The following is a 19041-nucleotide window of genomic DNA, read 5'->3' as shown; positions in this document are numbered from 1 at the left end:
AGTTCTAATTTCACCAGAATGGGAGGGAAAGGGAATGAGAATGGATATGGCTAGATGAGCAGAGAGAGAGTAACTGTGAGAATAGACATGTCTGAAACCAAAAAGATCTAAAATAATTGCTGAGATGACTTGAACGAAGGGAAAACAACTTTAGAGAGCTGAGCCCAAAATATCCAGTCTTTTTGGTCTTGACCATGGAGACCTAGCCTGAAGGGATCTTGTTATTTTTTGGGAATGACTAATGAAGGGAATGATGACTATGGATCTTACATTGTTGTCGTCATACTTTGAGACAATTTTAGAAGTGAGAAGACCAAGACTCCATCTTTCTGAAACCTTTAAAATAAAAAGCAAGGGTTTGAGACCAAGAAAGAAACATTTCTTCCTTTGTCCCCCTCTGCCCTTTTCTATCCCACAGGTGGATAAACACAAGGAGAACCTGGCAGCAATCATGCTTACGTATCCATCCACCAATGGAGTGTTTGAAGAGAACATCAGTGACATTTGTGACCTGATCCACCAACATGGAGGCCAGGTCTACCTAGATGGGGCAAATATGAATGCTCAGGTGGGCAACACAATAGGGGCTTCCTGAGAAAACTGTTAAGTGAAAACAATTTTTTTCTCTGACTTCTTGACTGTTGCCTTAAAGCATGACATTGAAATCAGAACTAAGGCTGACTTCCTTTATTGCCAATTTCAAACAAACTATCCCAATTTCACTGAGATTGCAGATCCTAGACGAGGTGATGGGAGAAGCAAGAAGGTTGAAAGGAAGCAGAGAATGAAATGAATGTCTTTAGCTTGTCAGAGGGTATAATCCCTCTGCGGGGTGTTACATGCAAGAAGGTCACCTGACTGACTTCCCGAGGGAATCCAGACTCAAGCTCTGGCCACTGGTGAATGTTGATCTCCCACGGCCTCGGACAAGCCATTAACCTCGCTTCGGCTTCAGCCGTGTGAAACAGCGGAATAGCTCTTCCCTGAAGGGTCATCCTGACTTTGGGGTGTGGCGGGGGATCCATGCAATGTGCACCTCTAAGGAAACGGTGGAGGGAGTCATTGGAGTAGAGTGTCATCATCTCTTTCGGTCTTCTTAACGCCTTGGTCATTGTTATTTGTTTGTTTTACTATTTCTGACTCTTCCTGCTTTGCTTTGCTTCTGTCTGATTCCCTTTGTACGTGAAGCCTAGGGATTGTCTGTTGCTTCAGTAGCATCAATGCATTCTTTATCTGTGGCCACAGTCAAAGTCAGCCCTAAGGCCAGTGTGGCAGGGACGCCTGTTGAATGTTGTGCTTGGCATCAGGATGGTCTCAGGAAAAGTGTCAGCCTCCCTTCCTCTCCCTGGGCTCAGCATCCTCTTGGGCAGCCTGCCAGCCCCTTCTATCAAGTGTCCGAAGGGGCCCTCGGTAAAGTGCACGATACCCAAAGCCAACCGTGCAGGGGGGAGTAGAATTGCTGGGGTGAAAGTTGCCTGTTCCAATAGCAAGGAGTCCATCCTTTCTTGTGCTAGGGGTGCTTCCTCTCCTCCCTCCTGGGGTGGATAATTAGGAATTGACTATATATTCCAATCTGTATTTTAGAATCTAAACAAGGCGGAAGGGTTGGTTGTTGTTTGCACAGAGACCACAAGTCTTGCTGCCTGTAGAACAGCAGGCTTTGCCCGCGAACGCACCCGGTGCTGAGGATGTGTCTGTGAACAGTCCTGCTTGCCTTTTTTCTGAGGGCAAAGGCTGCAGCACACAGCATGGCCGCCTCTCCAGAGCACCGTTTCCAGCTCTTGACGTTTGCTTTTTGTTCCTTCCCTGTGTGGCAGGTGGGAATTTGTCGTCCTGGAGACTTCGGGTCTGACGTGTCACACTTAAACCTTCACAAGACCTTCTGCATTCCCCATGGAGGAGGCGGCCCTGGCATGGGGCCCATCGGAGTGTGAGTTCTGGGCCGCTGGTTTCAGGATGGCTGTGAAGACTGACAATGATAGAATGGCCCCAAACTCACTGTTCTTCCCATCGAGGTTTTGAAGTGCCAGGGGGTCTTTGGGGCCGGGGAAGAGCAGTGAAAGGGCTGCTTTTAGGGTAGGCACTAAAAGAGGAGTGCTATCAGATCTTACAAGCACACTGAGTGTTCGATTGGCCACACTCTGTTCCCATTCATGCACAGACAGGGCAGGTTTATGCACAGTAATGAAGAGTCAGCTTTCCCGGATCAGGATTGGAACACTAGTACCTGGAAGTGCCTCTCAGGCTTGAGCTCAGACTTCCAAGAAGCTGTTCCTTTTTTTGCCTTTCCTGTTAAAATCAGCTGATGGTCACATTGAAAGTGCGTTATCTAACAACAACAAAAAGAACTCACAGTAGAAAAGTGGCTGCCAGGAGCTGCAGGGCAGGGGGGAGAGAGAGAAGTTGGTAAAACGGTACAAACTTCCAGCTCTAAGATGAATAAGGTCTGAGGACCTAATGTATAACAGGGTGATGATAGTTGATAACACTGTATTATGTAATTGAAATTTGCTAAGAGAGTAGAATTTAAATGTTCTTACACTCTCCCTCCAAATGAATTGGACGTAAGGTGTTGAATACTTTGCAGCCTGAATTCTTATTACATCTGAGGTAAGTAAGGAGGAAACTAGAACTAATTGGATGGAGTCAGATTAAGACTAAAGGGGTATCTTGTAGCTGTTAACTTTCTATACTGTGAAATTGAATCTTCTTATGAAAATGATGCTGAGCAGCCATTTCCTGAGCTTCAATCTTCCAAAAATGTGCTAAAAGGGCCAATTTTCAGGGTTGCTGAGATTCTGGCCCCCTTTGCTTTTTCCACTTTCCTTTTTGATTATTATTAGTTAGTATAAGTGGAGGAGCCCCAGTGCCTCAGCAGAATGGTCTCCACGTGATGGCCTCTGACGTGTAGTCCACGGGCTGCTTCTTAACAGCACCCTTCTGTATCCCCCAGACACCTGGGAAAGGGCGTGGACGTGGAGCTGGGAGGGAGGGGTGTGGGGTTGGAATGTCCCCACATCCTGGTGCACCCATGGCTCTGCGTGCTATTCCATGGCTGCCTGCCTCTGCCAAATCCTCCGCCACAGTTCTTGGGTGAGCCAGTGGGACGTTGATGGCCGGTGAGCCATGCTTCCAGCGAAGGAGGAAGGAAGCAACACTTCCTGAACATCTGCCTCTTAGCAGGTGTCAGGCCACTTCCACTGTCAGAGTTCCTCTACTAGGAATAGAGCTTCCTGAGGGCCCAGCCCTTGCCTGTGTGGTTGGACTGGATCTTTTTTCATCTTCTGAATTTGTACTTGAAAAAATACAGGAAGAAGCACCTTGCCCCTTTCCTGCCCAACCACCCTATGATTTCAGTAAAGCCAGATGCGGACGCCCGGCCTGTGGGCACTGTCAGCGCAGCCCCGTGGGGCTCCAGTTCCATCTTGCCCATTTCTTGGGCTTATATTAAGGTGAGGACTGTGAATGTGTGTTAGGTAGGCAGGGGACTGATGTCGGTGTGTGGGGGGTGGTGGTGGTGAGGGGACTGCCGACCTTCTTAACATAAAAATGAAAAAAAATCCTCGATCTGCGATGCAGTGAAGATTGCTCATGACTTGGGTGGAAGAAACTGTCCTACAGAGATCAGCTAAAATTCTTTTCATCTCGTCTTCATGATGTTATTTCCTTTGGGTTCTCATCGTGGGTTTAACATCAGAGAAATGGACATACCAGATATATTTTTCCAGACAAAGTTTAATTCTCTGAGTCATATGGATGTTCTGGCCACATCCTTTGGTTTTCTGTAACATCGGTATGGCCCCTTGCAAGTGAAAAACAGTGCTCGTACTAATTGTTACACTTGGTTGAGATCCTGGGATAAATTTTAGGAAGACATCTCACTTCGCTTTATATTTCTTGGGAGCCTGGAGAAGTGGCAGAAATTTGCTTATGTGGTGGTTTCCCAAGGTTCTTTGCCTTTTATGGCCTGTAGAACTGTACTCTCGGAGGTAATTAGACTTTGTCAGGGAACAGGCTTCCTTCCTTTGAGTTTCTCCAAAAAACGCTAGGGTGAGAGCTTGAACAGCTCTGTTCAAACTGGCCTGCCAGTCTCCTGGGCTGACATTGACAAGACTGCATTGTATAAGAACACTTGTTCAGCCTCTAATTAAAGCAGCCTTCCCAAACTGGCTCCCCTCCTTAAAGGAAGGGGGAAACAAAACCCCAAAACTCAGCTATGCAAATCATGCTGGACGACTCTGGAGCTGGCTGTTATTCTTGAACAGCGTGGCATTTATGATTCTTAAAGAAAACTTTCTGGGAAGCTGGAACAACAATTCTGTACCTCAGAGACTAAAACCTTCTTAAAATGATACTCAAGTTGTTTTGCAAATAGTAACAACAAAAACAATCATAATAAAGGTCTGCTTCTTTGCAAACAGAATCTAATTCCCAGCTTCCTTTCGGTCCCGATGTCCCATAAACCCAGGTTATTTGTTACAGGCATATTTGGGGTGGAGATGATTTCCCACATACAGAAAATAAATGCCCCGAGGCTGGTTTGGGCACATGCCAGGAACACTAGACAGAGCCTTGGTTTAAAAATGAAATAAAGTAGGGTTTAAGCTACTCCTTTGACTTTGGGCTCTCTCTTTATTTCAGGCTATTGTTACCTATCCCCTGGACTCTAGAACTACCTCTTCTCTCTGTGCTTCATATTCCATCTTGGACACTTCTTAAGGGCCTGCTAGATTCCCCCTAAGGCCCCCAGTCCTCTCCTTGCTTCTCACTAGCCTACATAGAATCCTTAGGGGATTCTTCCAAAATGCACATGCCTAGGTGCCACCCCAGAGGGAATCAAATTCAGTATATGTGGGATAGGTCTTGGGCCATCAGAGCTGCTCGGTAACTCTGATACACAAATTGGGAGCCAGTGGCTAGCAAAGGTTTGAGGATTGCAAGAGGTTGTGACAACTCAGCAGGCTCTGCAGTAACCCCCAGACTTCAGCCACGGGCCTTCCCTTCCACGACTTGGTATTCTTCTCACCTGGAGTGCCTTCCCCTTTCTCTTTGTCTATCCAAATTCTACCCATTTTTAAGTTTCCGCTCAGGTTCTCTTATTCTAGGAAGGCTTTTTTGACTAGTCTGACAAAATGTGTCCTCTCTTTACTTTGGACTTTGGTGTCCCTGTTGTTTCATTTCATGCTTTCTCATGTGCATTAGTTATGTATTTAATACATATTAAACCTCCATCACACATGTTGTATTCTGGGAAGGAAATAAGCAATACAAATTGGTGCAGTCTTGACTTCACTCTCTTTGCTGGTGATGATGTTCACCCCATATAATCACAGGGATTTATGAACCCCCAGAAAAGGATAAGATTGAATTTGGCAGTTGTTAAACATAAATGACCTTGACTATGGACAGTTGGAAGACAAACCACACAACGATTCTGAGGGGATTGTGGTCAAGATCCCATGGGATTCTTGGCAATTATCAAGATAGCTCAAATTCACAGTAAACAAAAACTCCCCCAAATGAGTATAACCTAAAAACAATTCTTTTTCTTTTTTAGATTACACACTAGCCAACAGTCAATTTTGCCCTGCTATAAGTTTTGTTAGTATAATAAGCAATGCAAAATTATTGTTCAAAGGACAAAACCAAAAATCATTTCAGGCAAGGACCAACAGATGTCCTTGTTAGGATTTTCCATTCACCTGCAATTTATAGAGTGATGGTGGGCTGACTTCTTTTGTAGCGGGATTTTTCTGGGGGTGTCTTTGGTTAGTGTCCATTGGATTTACCTGTTCCATGGTTGATGGCTCTTTTTCCCTCTGTTGCAGATGATGGGAGGCAAGGGCCTGAAACAGGCCACAGAAATTGCTATACTAAATGCCAACTACATGGCCAAGCGATTAGAAAAACACTATAGAGTCCTTTTCCGGGGTGCAAGAGGCAAGTATTAACTTCAGTCTACCATCACTTTGTTTTTGTTTTTGTTTTTTCCTCTAAATCACATTTGATCTAATATGTGTTGTTTTCTGAAGTGGGTGGGAAACTTGTATTTCTTAGCATGTACCAGAGAAAAGCATAGTTATTGGAAATAACTTCCAATTTAATGAACAGTTCAGGGGTGTCAGTATTTGCAAGGCTCTCAATGAACTTAGTCTACACAGCCCAGGTCAACAAGGAGCCCACAGCACTGAGAGAAGTATACATAAATACCACAAACTCAGTACATCACAAAGTGCTATGGGAATGCCCCCAAAGAGTGGAGTAATTCAAGACTGGGCAGAGGCATGATGGATTATTTGGGAGAGCCTTATGGGAGAAGGCGTTTGAGATGAGCCTGAACGGAAGAGTACCCGAAGCCCAGTAAACAGAGCTGCAGAAGGAAGCCAGGGAAAAAGGAGTTGTCGGGGTGGTGAGACTGTTGGGTGGATGGAAGGATGGGATAGGAGGAGAGGGAGCAAGTGAGGATGAGGTTGGAGAGGTAGCACGTGGCCTTAAAGGTCTTGGAAGGCTCTGGACTTTACCCTTGAGCCAGAGGTTTTTGAGCAGAAGAAAGACAGGATTAAGAGAATGTGAAAATCATTAAGACAGTTGCAGGGGGTGAACGTGCTAATGTAAGTAGAATCCGTAGGACTGTTACTGATAAGTTGAGTGTGAAGAGACATTTTAGGTAAGCCTCGTAGGCTTATACTAGAGGGAATAATCGATGGAGCAACAAAGTCACCCCAGAAGTGATGGGAGTGGATGAAGCCATGTAGATATGCAGAGATATGCAGAGATGGGCACAGAATCTGAGAGCGGACTCTTGGAAATGGTGAAAACCAAGGAAAGAATCTGAAAATTCAGAGCAAAACCCCTCAAGCAGATAGCTGCATTAAAAGGGCAGCTGGTGAGGGGGACTCCATTCCTGAGGTAGCTTTAGCGCCCCTGCAGCATTGTCACAGCGCCCCTGCAGCATTGTCACAGCGCCTGTCTCGGAAACCCCCTGCTTGGCCTTCCTGCCTCTGCTCTGGCCCCGCCTCCTCCCTGAAGCCTTCGGCTCTGAGCCCAGAGAACTGCTTCCTCTTGGCTCCCTCCGCACTGAGGATTTCTCCATCACTTGGAACTCCTGCAGGGTGGGGCCTGTGCCCACGACAACTCTCTTGCTCCCATACTTGGTTGGCATCATGTCTGGCACAGCACGGGATCAACCAACGGATGCGCCTGTGGTGCTTACCAGGGAGACAGACCCAAGAGCGCGCGGCTGGTCTTATGATAGGAGTCTTAGAAAGCACCGCTGCCTTTTAACAATTAGGAAGCCTTCAGTCACCTTTGAAAGCCGTTAGGGCAAAAACGTGAGGCAGATGCCAGGTGAAAACGGGCTGATAATTGCACTGAGGTTGGGGAGGAGAAGGGTGAAGTTTTCATGGTTTGTGGGAGTTTGGTATTGAAGGTGGGGAAGCTGCTTCAAATAAGGTGCAGTTTTGTTTTGTTTTTAAATAAGAGAATGACATGATTTTAAGCTGCCAGGGAAAAGGCTATGAAGAGGGGAGAGTGAAGTGACTATAATAGATATGGAACAAAGGCACCCTGGAGGTGATGGGAAGGACTGGGGCTAAGCGCCTAGTAGATCGCAGTGCTGGGTGTGGGCAGTGCTGGGTGTGGGCAGCGCTGGGTGGGGGCGCACAATCCCTAGCCCCTGGAGGTGAGAGACAGCAGTCAGTAAGCAGCGCCCCCAGACCTCGGGCCACAGGAAGCAGGCCCCTCTTTGGCTCTCGGTTTCTCTGGCCCATCATTTACATCTGTGATCTTTCATTTAAAGGCTGGTCTTGCCTTATAAATATGTATCCAAAGTGGGTGGTTCTGGAGTTTGAAAACAGAAAAAACTAACCTGAAGCCCTGGATAGAAATGCTCCCCATAGAGTAGGAAAGAAAGTTGTGGGCAATATGTCTGTAAGCAACACAAGAAAATCCTTCTGACGTGGGTATTAAAGAAGCTACAAGAGCTACTAGTTAATTCAAACATTGCTCCTGCGCTATGAAATGGATCCTGCTTATGTACTGGCCTTGAGGATTAGCTTATGTATTTGTTTTATCGTTATAGAAGTAATGTATAGATGCTCAACAGGGAAATTTTGGAAAATAAAAAATTACGAGGAAGGAAATGCAAATGATCCATGGTTCCTTCAAGCAGACATAACCACTATTAATACTGTGCTGTATTCCTTCGCGTCTTAGATAGTTGAGATCATTTTACGCAGTTTGTATCCTGTTTTTTTACTTCATCTTATATTGTGATCATTTCCCCATGTGTCATTAAATGTCCTTTGAAAGTGGCTACATCAATTCTATTGTATGGATGTACCCTGATTTAAGCAATTCTGTAGGGTCCCCTCCACCCCCAGTTGTTTGCATTTGTAACAATGTTGCAACGAATGTCCTTTACTTAGATTAAAAACAGCAGCAAATCCCTGGTTAGAGTCCTAGAAGAGAAATTATTAGTTTAGAGGATATGAATTCATTTCAGCTTGTGATACGTACGGCCTACTTGTCCCCTCAGGAACTTCAGATCGATTTACTTCCCACTGTTAGCACCTGCCAGTGACCGACACACCAGGGCCTTGAGGGCATGAAAAAGCGACACACAAAAAACGAAACATCTTTGCCAATTTGATGGGTGAAAAATGATCCTTGTGCTTTAATTTACAAGGTTGATGGTTTTTTCCTAATTTTTAATATTTTTATATTTGAAACCTTCCTTCAGAGTATCTGGATTTCACAACTTCGTTGAGATAGTATTCATATGCCATACAAATTGCCCACTTAAAATGTACAATTCAGTGATTTTCAGTATGTGCACAGAGCTGTGTGATGCAAACTTTAGTTTTTTAAAGCAAGAAAGAACCAGTGTGATCCAGACTATGTGGGGAGGGGGCGGCCCTCCAGGAGAGGCGAGTGAGCGAGATGGTTTCTCAGGTGCCCCCCACATGCTTGGCATTTAAGTGGCTGCTTTTGGGCAGAGTCGTCCCAGCCCGAGGAGATTTGCAGCACAAAAAGATAGATGAAATTTCCATTTGTTTTGACATTTTACCCCAGAATGAAATAATGAATCCTATTGCTTATCCCAAGCAGAAATGGATTGGTGATTACCCAATCCCGAAGTTCATGAAACCGAAAATTGTCTTATGTTTGGTCTGGTAAACACACTCATACAATTTCAGGCTTAGTAATTTAGGGCCTAGAAAAGAATTATCACTGTACCTCCCGAGGGCACAACATAGAAATGTTTTTAAACACACTGTATTCCAAAATGTCTAACAGCAATATTTGAAGACCGTTATTCATCTTAATCCTATTTACTAGCTCTAAATAAGACTTTGGAATTACTTTGGATGACTATGAGGCAATAATTTTAATGAACTCCAGGCTTCCCTTTATGAACCATTTCTTTGAGAGATTTGAAAATACCAGCTAAACTGTTGAGGCTTACAGTTTTGCTAAGTAAGGAAGGGATAGGCAAGAATTGAGATAGGGGAGCAACAGTCAGATTTATTCTGCTAGGATGAGGAAAGAAAGGAATTACCTCAGGTAAGATGATATATTTTTAATGGAGGAATTTAAAGAATTCACAGATGTTTACTCTTGTGGGAGGCTAAGCTCACTTTTTGGTCTAAATGAAGTTCCTGCCAGTGGACTAGACAACTTTGTTAGTATCCCAATGTTTTATTTATGCTTTAAATTCTTAAATGCCTATTTCTTTCTGATCTTGGACAAACCGAACTCTGTTTGGAAATTCCTGTGAAGAAGTTTCTCGGTGGCTTTTGTGGGCGGACATGGGCCTCAGGCCGGGCCGTCACATCCCCGGCTGGGAAGTGACCCTCCTGAGGCCAGGGGCCTGCCTGCCTGTTCTCATTCCCAGGGAAACAGGCAGTTTTGATTGTTAGTTGTGGTCCCTGGATTGCAACTGAAAAGCTTGTCTGAGCGTTCATTGGCCATCCAAGCTTTATAGCGTAATTATCTGGTGAGGTCCATTTATTTCTAGGCAGTCATTCTGAGGATGTGGGATCAGTAAGGTCCAGTCCTAGCTCCCAAGGCGGGTTTTGAGAAATCTTATTTTTCTCTGGCATGTTCCCATCTCATTTGCAGCCTCGGAAGATCATTAACATTTGGGGTGCTGGGAGGGGGATGTTCTAAGCTTAGAGCCAAGCTTTTCCATGTTCCTACCCCTCCTCTCCTTGCTCCTTTGACTTGGTATCTTTGCAGGCTCTGTTATAGTCATGGTTAGGCCCAGCGAAAACACCTACTAAGTGAACATTAAAACTTGCGCTGATCAGTGTATACAATTTCTACTTCAGATTGCCCTGACTCACCATATGCCATGGAAGGTTCATATATCTTTTTGCCTTAAGAACTGCAAAAAAGGTGAACATCTTGGGATCTGGCCTTTAATAACTACCAAGTTTAAATTTTACCCCGTTCAGGACTCAAGGGTGGGGGGGGGGGAGAGAGAGAGAGAGAGAGAGAGAGAGAGAGAGAGAGGCTGAAATTCTACTCGTTTCCATTTGAAGGCATTAGAATATAGATTTAGAAAATAACATCTGAACCTCATTTTGCAAATGGAGCTCTTCCCAAACCACTTGGCTGCGGTGGGGGCCCGAGATGAAGTGTTGGTGTTAGCAGCACTGGCCTCAGCTTGGTGGGGACTTTCAGCTATTACTGTACTTCTGCTTGGAAGACTCTGCTCTCCTTCCTCCAGCAAGAGCGACTCCCTCTCCTCCTCCCCTCCCGGCTGCGTCCTTCAGAGCAATGAGCTTCACTCGCCTTCTTCCTCGTGTCATTGTCACAGTGCTGGTGCTGGGGTGGCTGCCAGAGGCTCAGAGAAGAAAGGTCCAAGGTTGGGCTCCCCACATGGGGAAGCATAGTAGGGCATTTAGGATTCCTAGACTTAATAGTTGATGAGGATTTAAATAATCTCACAATTTTCCCCCTGAACATTCCAACTGGTCATTCCTTTTGGCGCTTGTTTTTCTGAGTTTACCTATGAGTACAACTTTTGACTTTTGAATCACTCTCCTCACAACTCACAAGTTGAATCCCTGTCATTAGAGATCGTGTTTTAAAAACATACAGTGACAGTATATTCAACGTCTCAGGCTCTCATCCTTATATTTTCAAACAAAACCAATCCTGTCACGTGTGTGTGTTCCATATGAAGCACAGCAGTTCACAGACTACCCAGGATGGTTAATAACTGCGGCCGTTCTGCGCAGGATTAAGCACTTGTCTGCTCCAAGTATCTGTAAGTAGATTCATCGTTTGCTGAGTCAGGAAAGCAGGTCAAGAAGGATACATTATTGTCTCATGTGTGGATACTCCTCGAAGGAAATGCATCAGTTATGTGGCCGTGGAATTTGGAAAGCCCCCAGGAGTGTTCTATTTATGAAAATGCTGACTGATTGGTGGTCTATTATTGATGATGGATGGATGGTCATCAGCTCATTCTGGGGAGATGGCAGCCTGGGCATAGACAGGGAATCAGTTTATAAACTACAACAAAGTGAACTGGCCCCACAGAGACTTTGGCTCCATCAACTCCTTGCCACTTGTGGTGTGCTGTTTGACAGCCCCTATTTCTAACTCTCAGTGTGAAGCCCAAACTTCAGATACCCCTTTGAAGAATCACGTGAAATTCTGAACGTGTCCTATGGATGTATGTTTAGTAAATGTACTTCATGCAGAAGACACAGTTATGTGATGTTGGGGGCAGGATGCTGAAAAGGGTGTCAATGCATCCTTAGCTTTAAAAATATTTTGTATAAAAGGATCAGGCCTGTGATAAACGTTGTATGTAGATTTTAGGTCCTCAGCATTAGAAATAATCTCATCCCCAGCAGTACATTGGCACCAAAGCCCCACATCCCATTAGCTTGCTGGCTCATGAGTGTGCCGCACACTAAGGATCAGACACATTTGCCTGACATGTTAAAATTTTTTGTGTGAAATCTTTGTTTCCAACTATAAACTTACCAAGTGCCCGTGTATTTTAATATGCATTAAAAAGCTGGTATTTGCTCATTTGTTTGGGTAAAACCATAAGCTGATGCTAATCTTGAAATGAAACAATTTTCCTGAACAGGTTATGTGGCTCATGAATTTATTTTGGATACAAGACCCTTCAAAAAGTCTGCAAATATTGAGGCTGTGGATGTGGCCAAGAGGCTTCAGGATTACGGTGAGTGGCCTCATGGGAGCGACACCTTGTAGGGGAACTCGGGCTTTTGACATTCATGCAGCTGCCCTTGCTGGCTGTGGACTACTTCCTGGTGGCACAAACCGAATGTGCAGGCACCACAGGACACTGATCCATAGGCTAAATGGGGAGTGCAGGGTTCTCGGCAACCTTCAAAGTGATAGAGAAAAACTCTCCCTTATGACATTTGTAGTGCCCCTTGAAAGATATTAAATCATGCATCTTGAATCTATGCAGCCAAGAAAAGAAGTCTGTATAGTTAAAATTAAAAATCCCAAACAAAATAATTGTTGCTCTGTGCCCATGTTTCTGGTAAATTCTTACTCCTATCCCATTCCTGGTAAACAGAGAAGTCCATGAAGAAGTAAGCTGGAGTAACAGGGAAGGAAGTGGAGCAAGTAACCTGTAGAAGTATTAGAAATGAATGGCATTTGAGTTTTATAACCGTCTCAGTCATGGCATGGCTGTTTCAGCTGCTTCTAGAGCTGAAGAAGTAGGTGCATGTTGTTTTCACAAAGGTGCAATTTTCGTTAAAGGATTTTAGAGACACGGGCCCTTTGTGTGTTAGTGGATGTTCATTCAACACAACCCTTATTAAAATATATTTTCTGACATTACCGTGTTTCCCCGAAAATAAGACCTAGCTGGACAATCAGCTGTAATGCATCTTTTGGAGCAAAAACTAATATAAGACCCGGTCTTATTTTACTATAAGACCGGGTCTTATATAAAACCGGGTCTTATATTAATTTTTGCTGCAAAAGACGCATTAGAGGTGATTGTCCAGTTAGATCTTATTTTCGGGGAAACACAGTATTAATAATATCAAAGACCCTTCAATTCTCAGGAAGGCTAAATTGGGGAGACAACATTCACTGCCTTTCAATGGATGTGGAGTCCTATGTGACTCCACTAAGTTACCGCCCAGCATTTCCAAGTCCTTTGTTATCTCCAACCTTGACATTATTTTGATGTTTGATAGAGTGATTGCCACACTTGCCCTAAGCCCACAATTGTCCAGGAGCCTGGCACATAGTAGGTACTCATATGTATTTAGTAACAGAGAATGAATGAATGAATGAATGAATGAATGGCTAAGTAAAAAAACAACAATGAAAAGGGTAACATAGATTCTGGACGTAATGACACCTACTGAAGCAGAATTTCCAGGGGAAAGGCCTAGTAATCTGTATATTTAACAAGTGTCTCACAGATTGAGTCTTTTATCAGACAAGTGTGGGACATGCTGCCTTAGGACAGAGGTTTCCAAACATAACCAATGACTGGAATCACCTGGGGAGTTTTTAACACTCAGGTTTCTGAGCCTGACGTGAGACTTTCTGAATCAGGGTAGAGATCCAGGAATTTGTGTTTCTAGACGACTCAGATGGTTCCAGATATGGAAACCACTACAGCAGAATATATTGGGCTGAATTTGTTTCAGATTTAATGAGACCAGCTTTTGTTTAAAAAAAAAAATCCCTTTCTGATTTGGGTGACAGTTTTATGCATTTGTGAAATCTCATTAAATCGTTCACTTAGATTTGTGCATTTCCCTGTATGTCCATTTTATCACAAAAATATGTGGATATTGAATTCTAGTTAATGAAATGCATGCTGAAGTATTTAAGGGAGAAGTGAGCTTATGACTGCAACATACTTTGAAATGCATCAAAAATAAGGTAGATGGATAGATGAATAGATACGTGATAAAGCAAACAGAGCATCACTATAAAATCTAGGTGGAAGGTATATGGGTGTTCACTCCTTTTAACGTACCAGTATGTTTGAAAATTTTTGTAATAAAATGTTGAGGAGACGATCCTTAAAGCATATAGTAATGACTAAAGCATCCCTTGTCATGATGCACCAGAATTGGGAGTCACTGTAGTCCTGTAGGGCAAACTTAGCAGGCAGGTATATCAACCCAGGAGCCAGTCTTCATCTTTTAAAGTTTCAGAAAAAGGGTAAGAAATGGCAAAAGTAGTTTTTGGCTTTTGTCCAGTAAATCTCTCTCGACCATTCATCTTAATGGAAACATAGAAAATCTTCAGCCTGTATTCAGTGCAAAGCCAAAGGCTTTCCACGTACCGGTTCCCTGTCTGTAGGACAGGGACAATGACACTCCAGACTCCTTTTTATCATTTAATAGGCTTTAATACTGTAGTTTCTCTTAATGGCAAGTAATACATGAGCGTTATAGAAAGACTCGAAATCACAAAGTGAAATAAAAATCTCAGTCTCATTTTCTGGCAATAACACCTATTAAAATTTTAGTTTTCTTTAGTATTTATTTATTTCTTTAGTATTCTTTTAGTATTTATGCTTATTTATAATATTTTTAGTATTTATTCTTCAAGGTATCATATATACACATATATATATATATTTTTAATAAAATGGAGTATCATGATGTAGTGGGTTTTTTTCACTTAATATTTTTGAATGTTGACCCAATTTAACAAATGTAAATTTACACACTTTTGATGGTTACATATTTATTGTATGGATAACCTGTAAAAGTTGTTTAACTGATCCTGGATCAGTTGGATGCTGGGTTATTTCCCAAGATTTTCTTCCATAAACAGTGCTGAGACGAATCCTCAGATACATATATTAGCAAATTTTTCTGATGGTTTCCTTAGGATAAATTATAAGATAGGGAGGATCTCTTCCAAATTGGGAGGTCAAAATGAGTGACACACGTCTCTGTCTCCCTTGCAGGATTTCATGCCCCTACCATGTCCTGGCCAGTGGCAGGGACTCTGATGATTGAGCCCACTGAGTCGGAGGACAAGGCAGAGCTGGATAGATTCTGTGACGCCATGATCAGCATTCGGCAGGAAATCGCCGACATCGAGGAGGGCCGTATTGACCCGAGGGTTAACCCACTGAAGGTGCGTAGGCACTGGTACTTGATTCAAAATGTCCCCTCGAGCAGAAACTGGTGTCTGATCAGGGTGCTAGCTAACCCTGAACTCTCATTAGAAGATGATATTCTTGCCTAGAATAAGGCCATTCTTCTGTGACGATGATGCATTCATTCCTTGGAAGTTTAAAGCTGCTTCTTGAACATAGCAGTGGTTACTCAAGTATAATGCGGATATTTTCTGATGGGTTTTAACTTCGTGTAATTAGTTTGGGGTTGTGGGAACTCGACACCCTCCACACATCCAACTGGTTACCAAAGGAGGGAGCACAGGCTGCAGGGCTTAAGTCGAGGAAGTCTTAGCATTCTGTGTTTGTGTCCCTGTTGGATGCACTCACTAGAGATGATTTACCTCACAAACTCGGGATAAAGGTAAGTACTTCTATTAGACCCAGGCTGGCACTTGGCCTGAATGTTTTACAATATTTATGGCTTATGTTGGAGAAAATTTTGTTAGGTGTTATCCTGCCTCGTCCAGAACACGTTCATTTTTCTATCTGATCAGAGCCCTAAGTTTCTTGTTAGGTCCAGACATTATTAAGCTGTGGGATCATGGACTGAGAGCCGTGAAGGCCATGGTTGTGTTGTTAGGGCCTTCAAGCTAGACAACCAGTCAAGCAAGTTCCCAAATGTCCAGCTGCGGGTGGAGTACAGGGGCCAATGGCTGGCAGGAGAAGGCAGAGTGTGGGTTTCACAGGATAATGAAGGGATACAGTATGATTGTTTCTACTGTCCTCGTTATTTCTCTTTTCTCTAGATACTGCTGATTCTTGCAGGATTTAGGCTATTTTTCAAAATGGCAATAGACGTGTAAAGAACATAACACTGAGTTATAAAAGCAAGTGGAGAATAACACGCATACCTTGTTTCCCTGAAAATAAGATCTAGCTGGACAATCAGCTCTAATGTGTCTTTTGGAGCAAAAATTAATATAAGATCCGGTCTTATTTTACTATAAGACCGGGAATGTAATGTAATATAATATAATATAATATAATATAATATAATATAATATAATATAATATAATATAATATAAAAGACCTGGTTTTATTTTACTATAATATTACTATAAGACAGGGTCTTATATTAATTTTTGCTCCAAAAAGATGCATTAGAGCTGATTGTCTGGCTAGGTTTTATTTTCGGGGAAACATGGTAGCATGATATAGGTTTAAAATTGTACCAAAAAATGCTATATGCTGTTTATTAATATATGAAGTAACAGTATAAAAACATGACGAGAATGGTGAACACCAAATATAAGATAGTGGTTATTACTGGGGAAGAGGGCGAGCAATGAGACGAAGAGGAAATATGCAGCCAGTTTCAACTGTATCTGTAATTTTTTTTTTTACTTTAAAAGATTAAGCAATTATGACAAAATGTTGATTTATGGTCGTGGTAGATGTGCTTATTATGTTACCATAACTTTCTGATATTTGAAATATTTCACAATAAAAAATTTCCTACCAAAATTTCCTTCCCCCTAAATTGAATCAAAACAAAACAGCCGTTTCTGTCCATGGGCTTCCGTCAGAAGCTCACTGGTTGAGGTGAAGTGTGGGCAAAGGCGGTGTTCTGCTCTGATCCCTCTCCCATCCCTGTCTGTCTCAGATGTCTCCTCACTCCCTGACCTGTGTCACGTCCTCCCACTGGGATCGGCCATATTCCAGAGAGGTGGCAGCATTCCCACTCGTAAGTTCTCCTCTGAAGCTAATGTACTAGTTGGCATAGTGTTCACATGCGTATGAGGGGCCATCACCTACTCTGAGGGGCTCCCAGTCTTGTAGTCTCCTTAGTATAGTAACTATATATGGGACACCTTGTGAAATGTGGGTCATGATGCGGGACGCAGAGCACAGGTATCAGCTTTCAAAGCTCTGAAGTCAGAGTGTCACCACAGGCCTGGGAATTGGCAGGGCGCACAGTGGAGGAAGACCCAGGCAAGCAGATGTTCTCTACCATCATCCAACAGGGAGATGGCCCCAAATGCAACCTTTACTTTCTGATTCTTATATGAAGAAGATGCTCTGTAGTCTGTTTGATGGGGTGGGGACAACATCAAATGTTGGATTTTGGGGACAGTAATGAAGAGTTGGCTTTTAGCTTATACTTTTTGAGTACTTGTTGGGCTAGTGGTCTTAGGCTTTCATGGTATCACTGTAATCTCCTCTCTCAAGAGAAACCTTTCACAGTACCCTAGAATATTTCTATCTTTTGTCCCTTGTAGCCCTTTGTGAAACCAGAGAGCAAATTCTGGCCAACCATTGCCCGGATTGATGACATCTACGGCGATCAGCACCTGGTTTGTACCTGCCCCCCCATGGAAGTTTATGAATCTCCATTTTCTGAACAGAAGAGGGCCTCTTCTTAGTCCCCTCTGCCTGAGTTCAAGTGACTGATTTGGTGCCTCTCTGGAGCATTTGATAAGCAAGAAATATTTCATCTTCAACCCCAGACTCAAGTTGGGGTTTTATATACTACGTATATTTTTGTAATCTCTGTCAAGGTAAATGTAAATACAGTTAGCATAGTGAGTGGAAGCTCGTCGTTGGAATACTGATTTGCTTCGGTGCTGTTTCCACATGTAGCAGTTGATGTTCAAGTTGCCTTGATTGGGAGCCATTTTTAGTTTTTTGCATAGAACATTTTGGGCGTACTAGGAACTTTAACTTTCAGTGTAGCAAGTTTGCATACGTTATAGAAGTGATACTGGAGATTCGATAGACTCATTTTTGTTCCAAATAAGTCCTTATGGACTGTGCCATCTGTGGGAAATCCCAGGGCAAATGTTTACATTTTATATACGCTACAGAAATCTTTTTCCTCTGACTGATTTGCCTAATCTGTAATAGCGTTTCTGAGTGTTTCTCTTTTTACATGTTTTTTTTTTTTATCTGCAATTATTAGTACTCTAATAAAAGCATTTCAATTTGAAGAATGCCTTCTTGGTCCATTTTTCAATCTTACTCCCATGTACAGGTTCAGAGGAATCTGAAGGGTAAATGAGAACCCCTAACCCAATATCCACTGTTACATTATCAGTTTGTCTTTTGCTAAAAAAACAGTAATTCTTAGTGAATGTCACTTTGGCCCTTTTTGTTAGAACTGTGTTAGGCTGTGTGTAACTGAAACCCAGCTACAGAAGTTTAATCAAATAGTTTATCTTTTCTCATTTAACAGTAAATCCAGCGGTAATAAGGCAAGCACAAGTGCTTCTTTAGTCTTCCTGTTCTGCCTCCCTCGGCATACAGGCTTCATCCTCACTCAGTCTTGCGTGGCTGCTGCATATCCAGGCATCACATACCCATTCTAGCTAGGAAAGCGGGGGAAAACACAAGACAAAAGGCAGATTCCATCCAAGTTGGCTTCTTTTGAAATGCTTTCCTAGAGGTTCCACCCAGTAACTTCGGCTTACTTCTAACTGGCCAGGATTGGTTCAAATTGCCACTCCTGGCTACAAGGGATTATGGGGAGGTCTTTTTACCTAGGCATGTTACTGCCCCATAGAAAATCAGCAGTTTGTTAATCAAAGGGGAAAGAAAAGATTTCACGTAGGCGACTAGCATGCCTGCCACAAATTGCTTTCCCCTAGAAATAGCAAATGCTCCCGATATTCTTCCCTGAAGTTGCTGAGCACTTGCTCTAGCCCTGACTACTTCGTTCCTTGCGTGGCAGCTTACTCAACTATTATTCAACCTATCATACTCATCTGGACAAAAGTTCCAAGTGCCGTACCGAATGCTCTGTAAGCGGTCCACTTATTCTCACACTTGCAAAGAGTGTAGAACAATTTATTTTAGCCTAAGCAGTAGAGAAGTGACGGGATCCATGGGTCCTTTGAGACATAATTAAATAATTAATATCTATTATTTCTCAGTTGTC

General features: G+C 43.0%; 1 protein-coding gene across 1 annotated transcript in view; it reads left to right on the top strand.

Annotated features, from left to right (window-relative positions):
• GLDC (glycine decarboxylase) overlaps window positions 1–18097 on the top strand; it is a 74140-nt gene extending 56043 nt beyond the window's left edge. Inside the window, exons 18-25 of the mRNA XM_019727139.3 lie at window positions 419–568; window positions 1818–1930; window positions 3311–3452; window positions 5829–5940; window positions 12113–12208; window positions 14951–15123; window positions 16771–16851; window positions 17387–18097. Of these exons, the coding sequence (XP_019582698.3) occupies window positions 419–568; window positions 1818–1930; window positions 3311–3452; window positions 5829–5940; window positions 12113–12208; window positions 14951–15123; window positions 16771–16851; window positions 17387–17530 (1011 nt within the window). The 3' untranslated portion in view covers window positions 17531–18097. The remainder of the gene's footprint in view (window positions 1–418; window positions 569–1817; window positions 1931–3310; window positions 3453–5828; window positions 5941–12112; window positions 12209–14950; window positions 15124–16770; window positions 16852–17386) is intronic.
• Window positions 18098–19041: the final 944 nt, after the last annotated feature.

This window comes from Rhinolophus sinicus, chromosome 16 (assembly GCF_057876585.1).
Source record: "Rhinolophus sinicus isolate RSI-liver-muscle chromosome 16, RSI-T2T, whole genome shotgun sequence".
NCBI classification, from domain to species: domain Eukaryota; kingdom Metazoa; phylum Chordata; class Mammalia; order Chiroptera; family Rhinolophidae; genus Rhinolophus; species Rhinolophus sinicus.
Note: the sequence above shows the minus strand (reverse complement) of the source record. Positions and strands in the feature narration are given on the sequence as shown.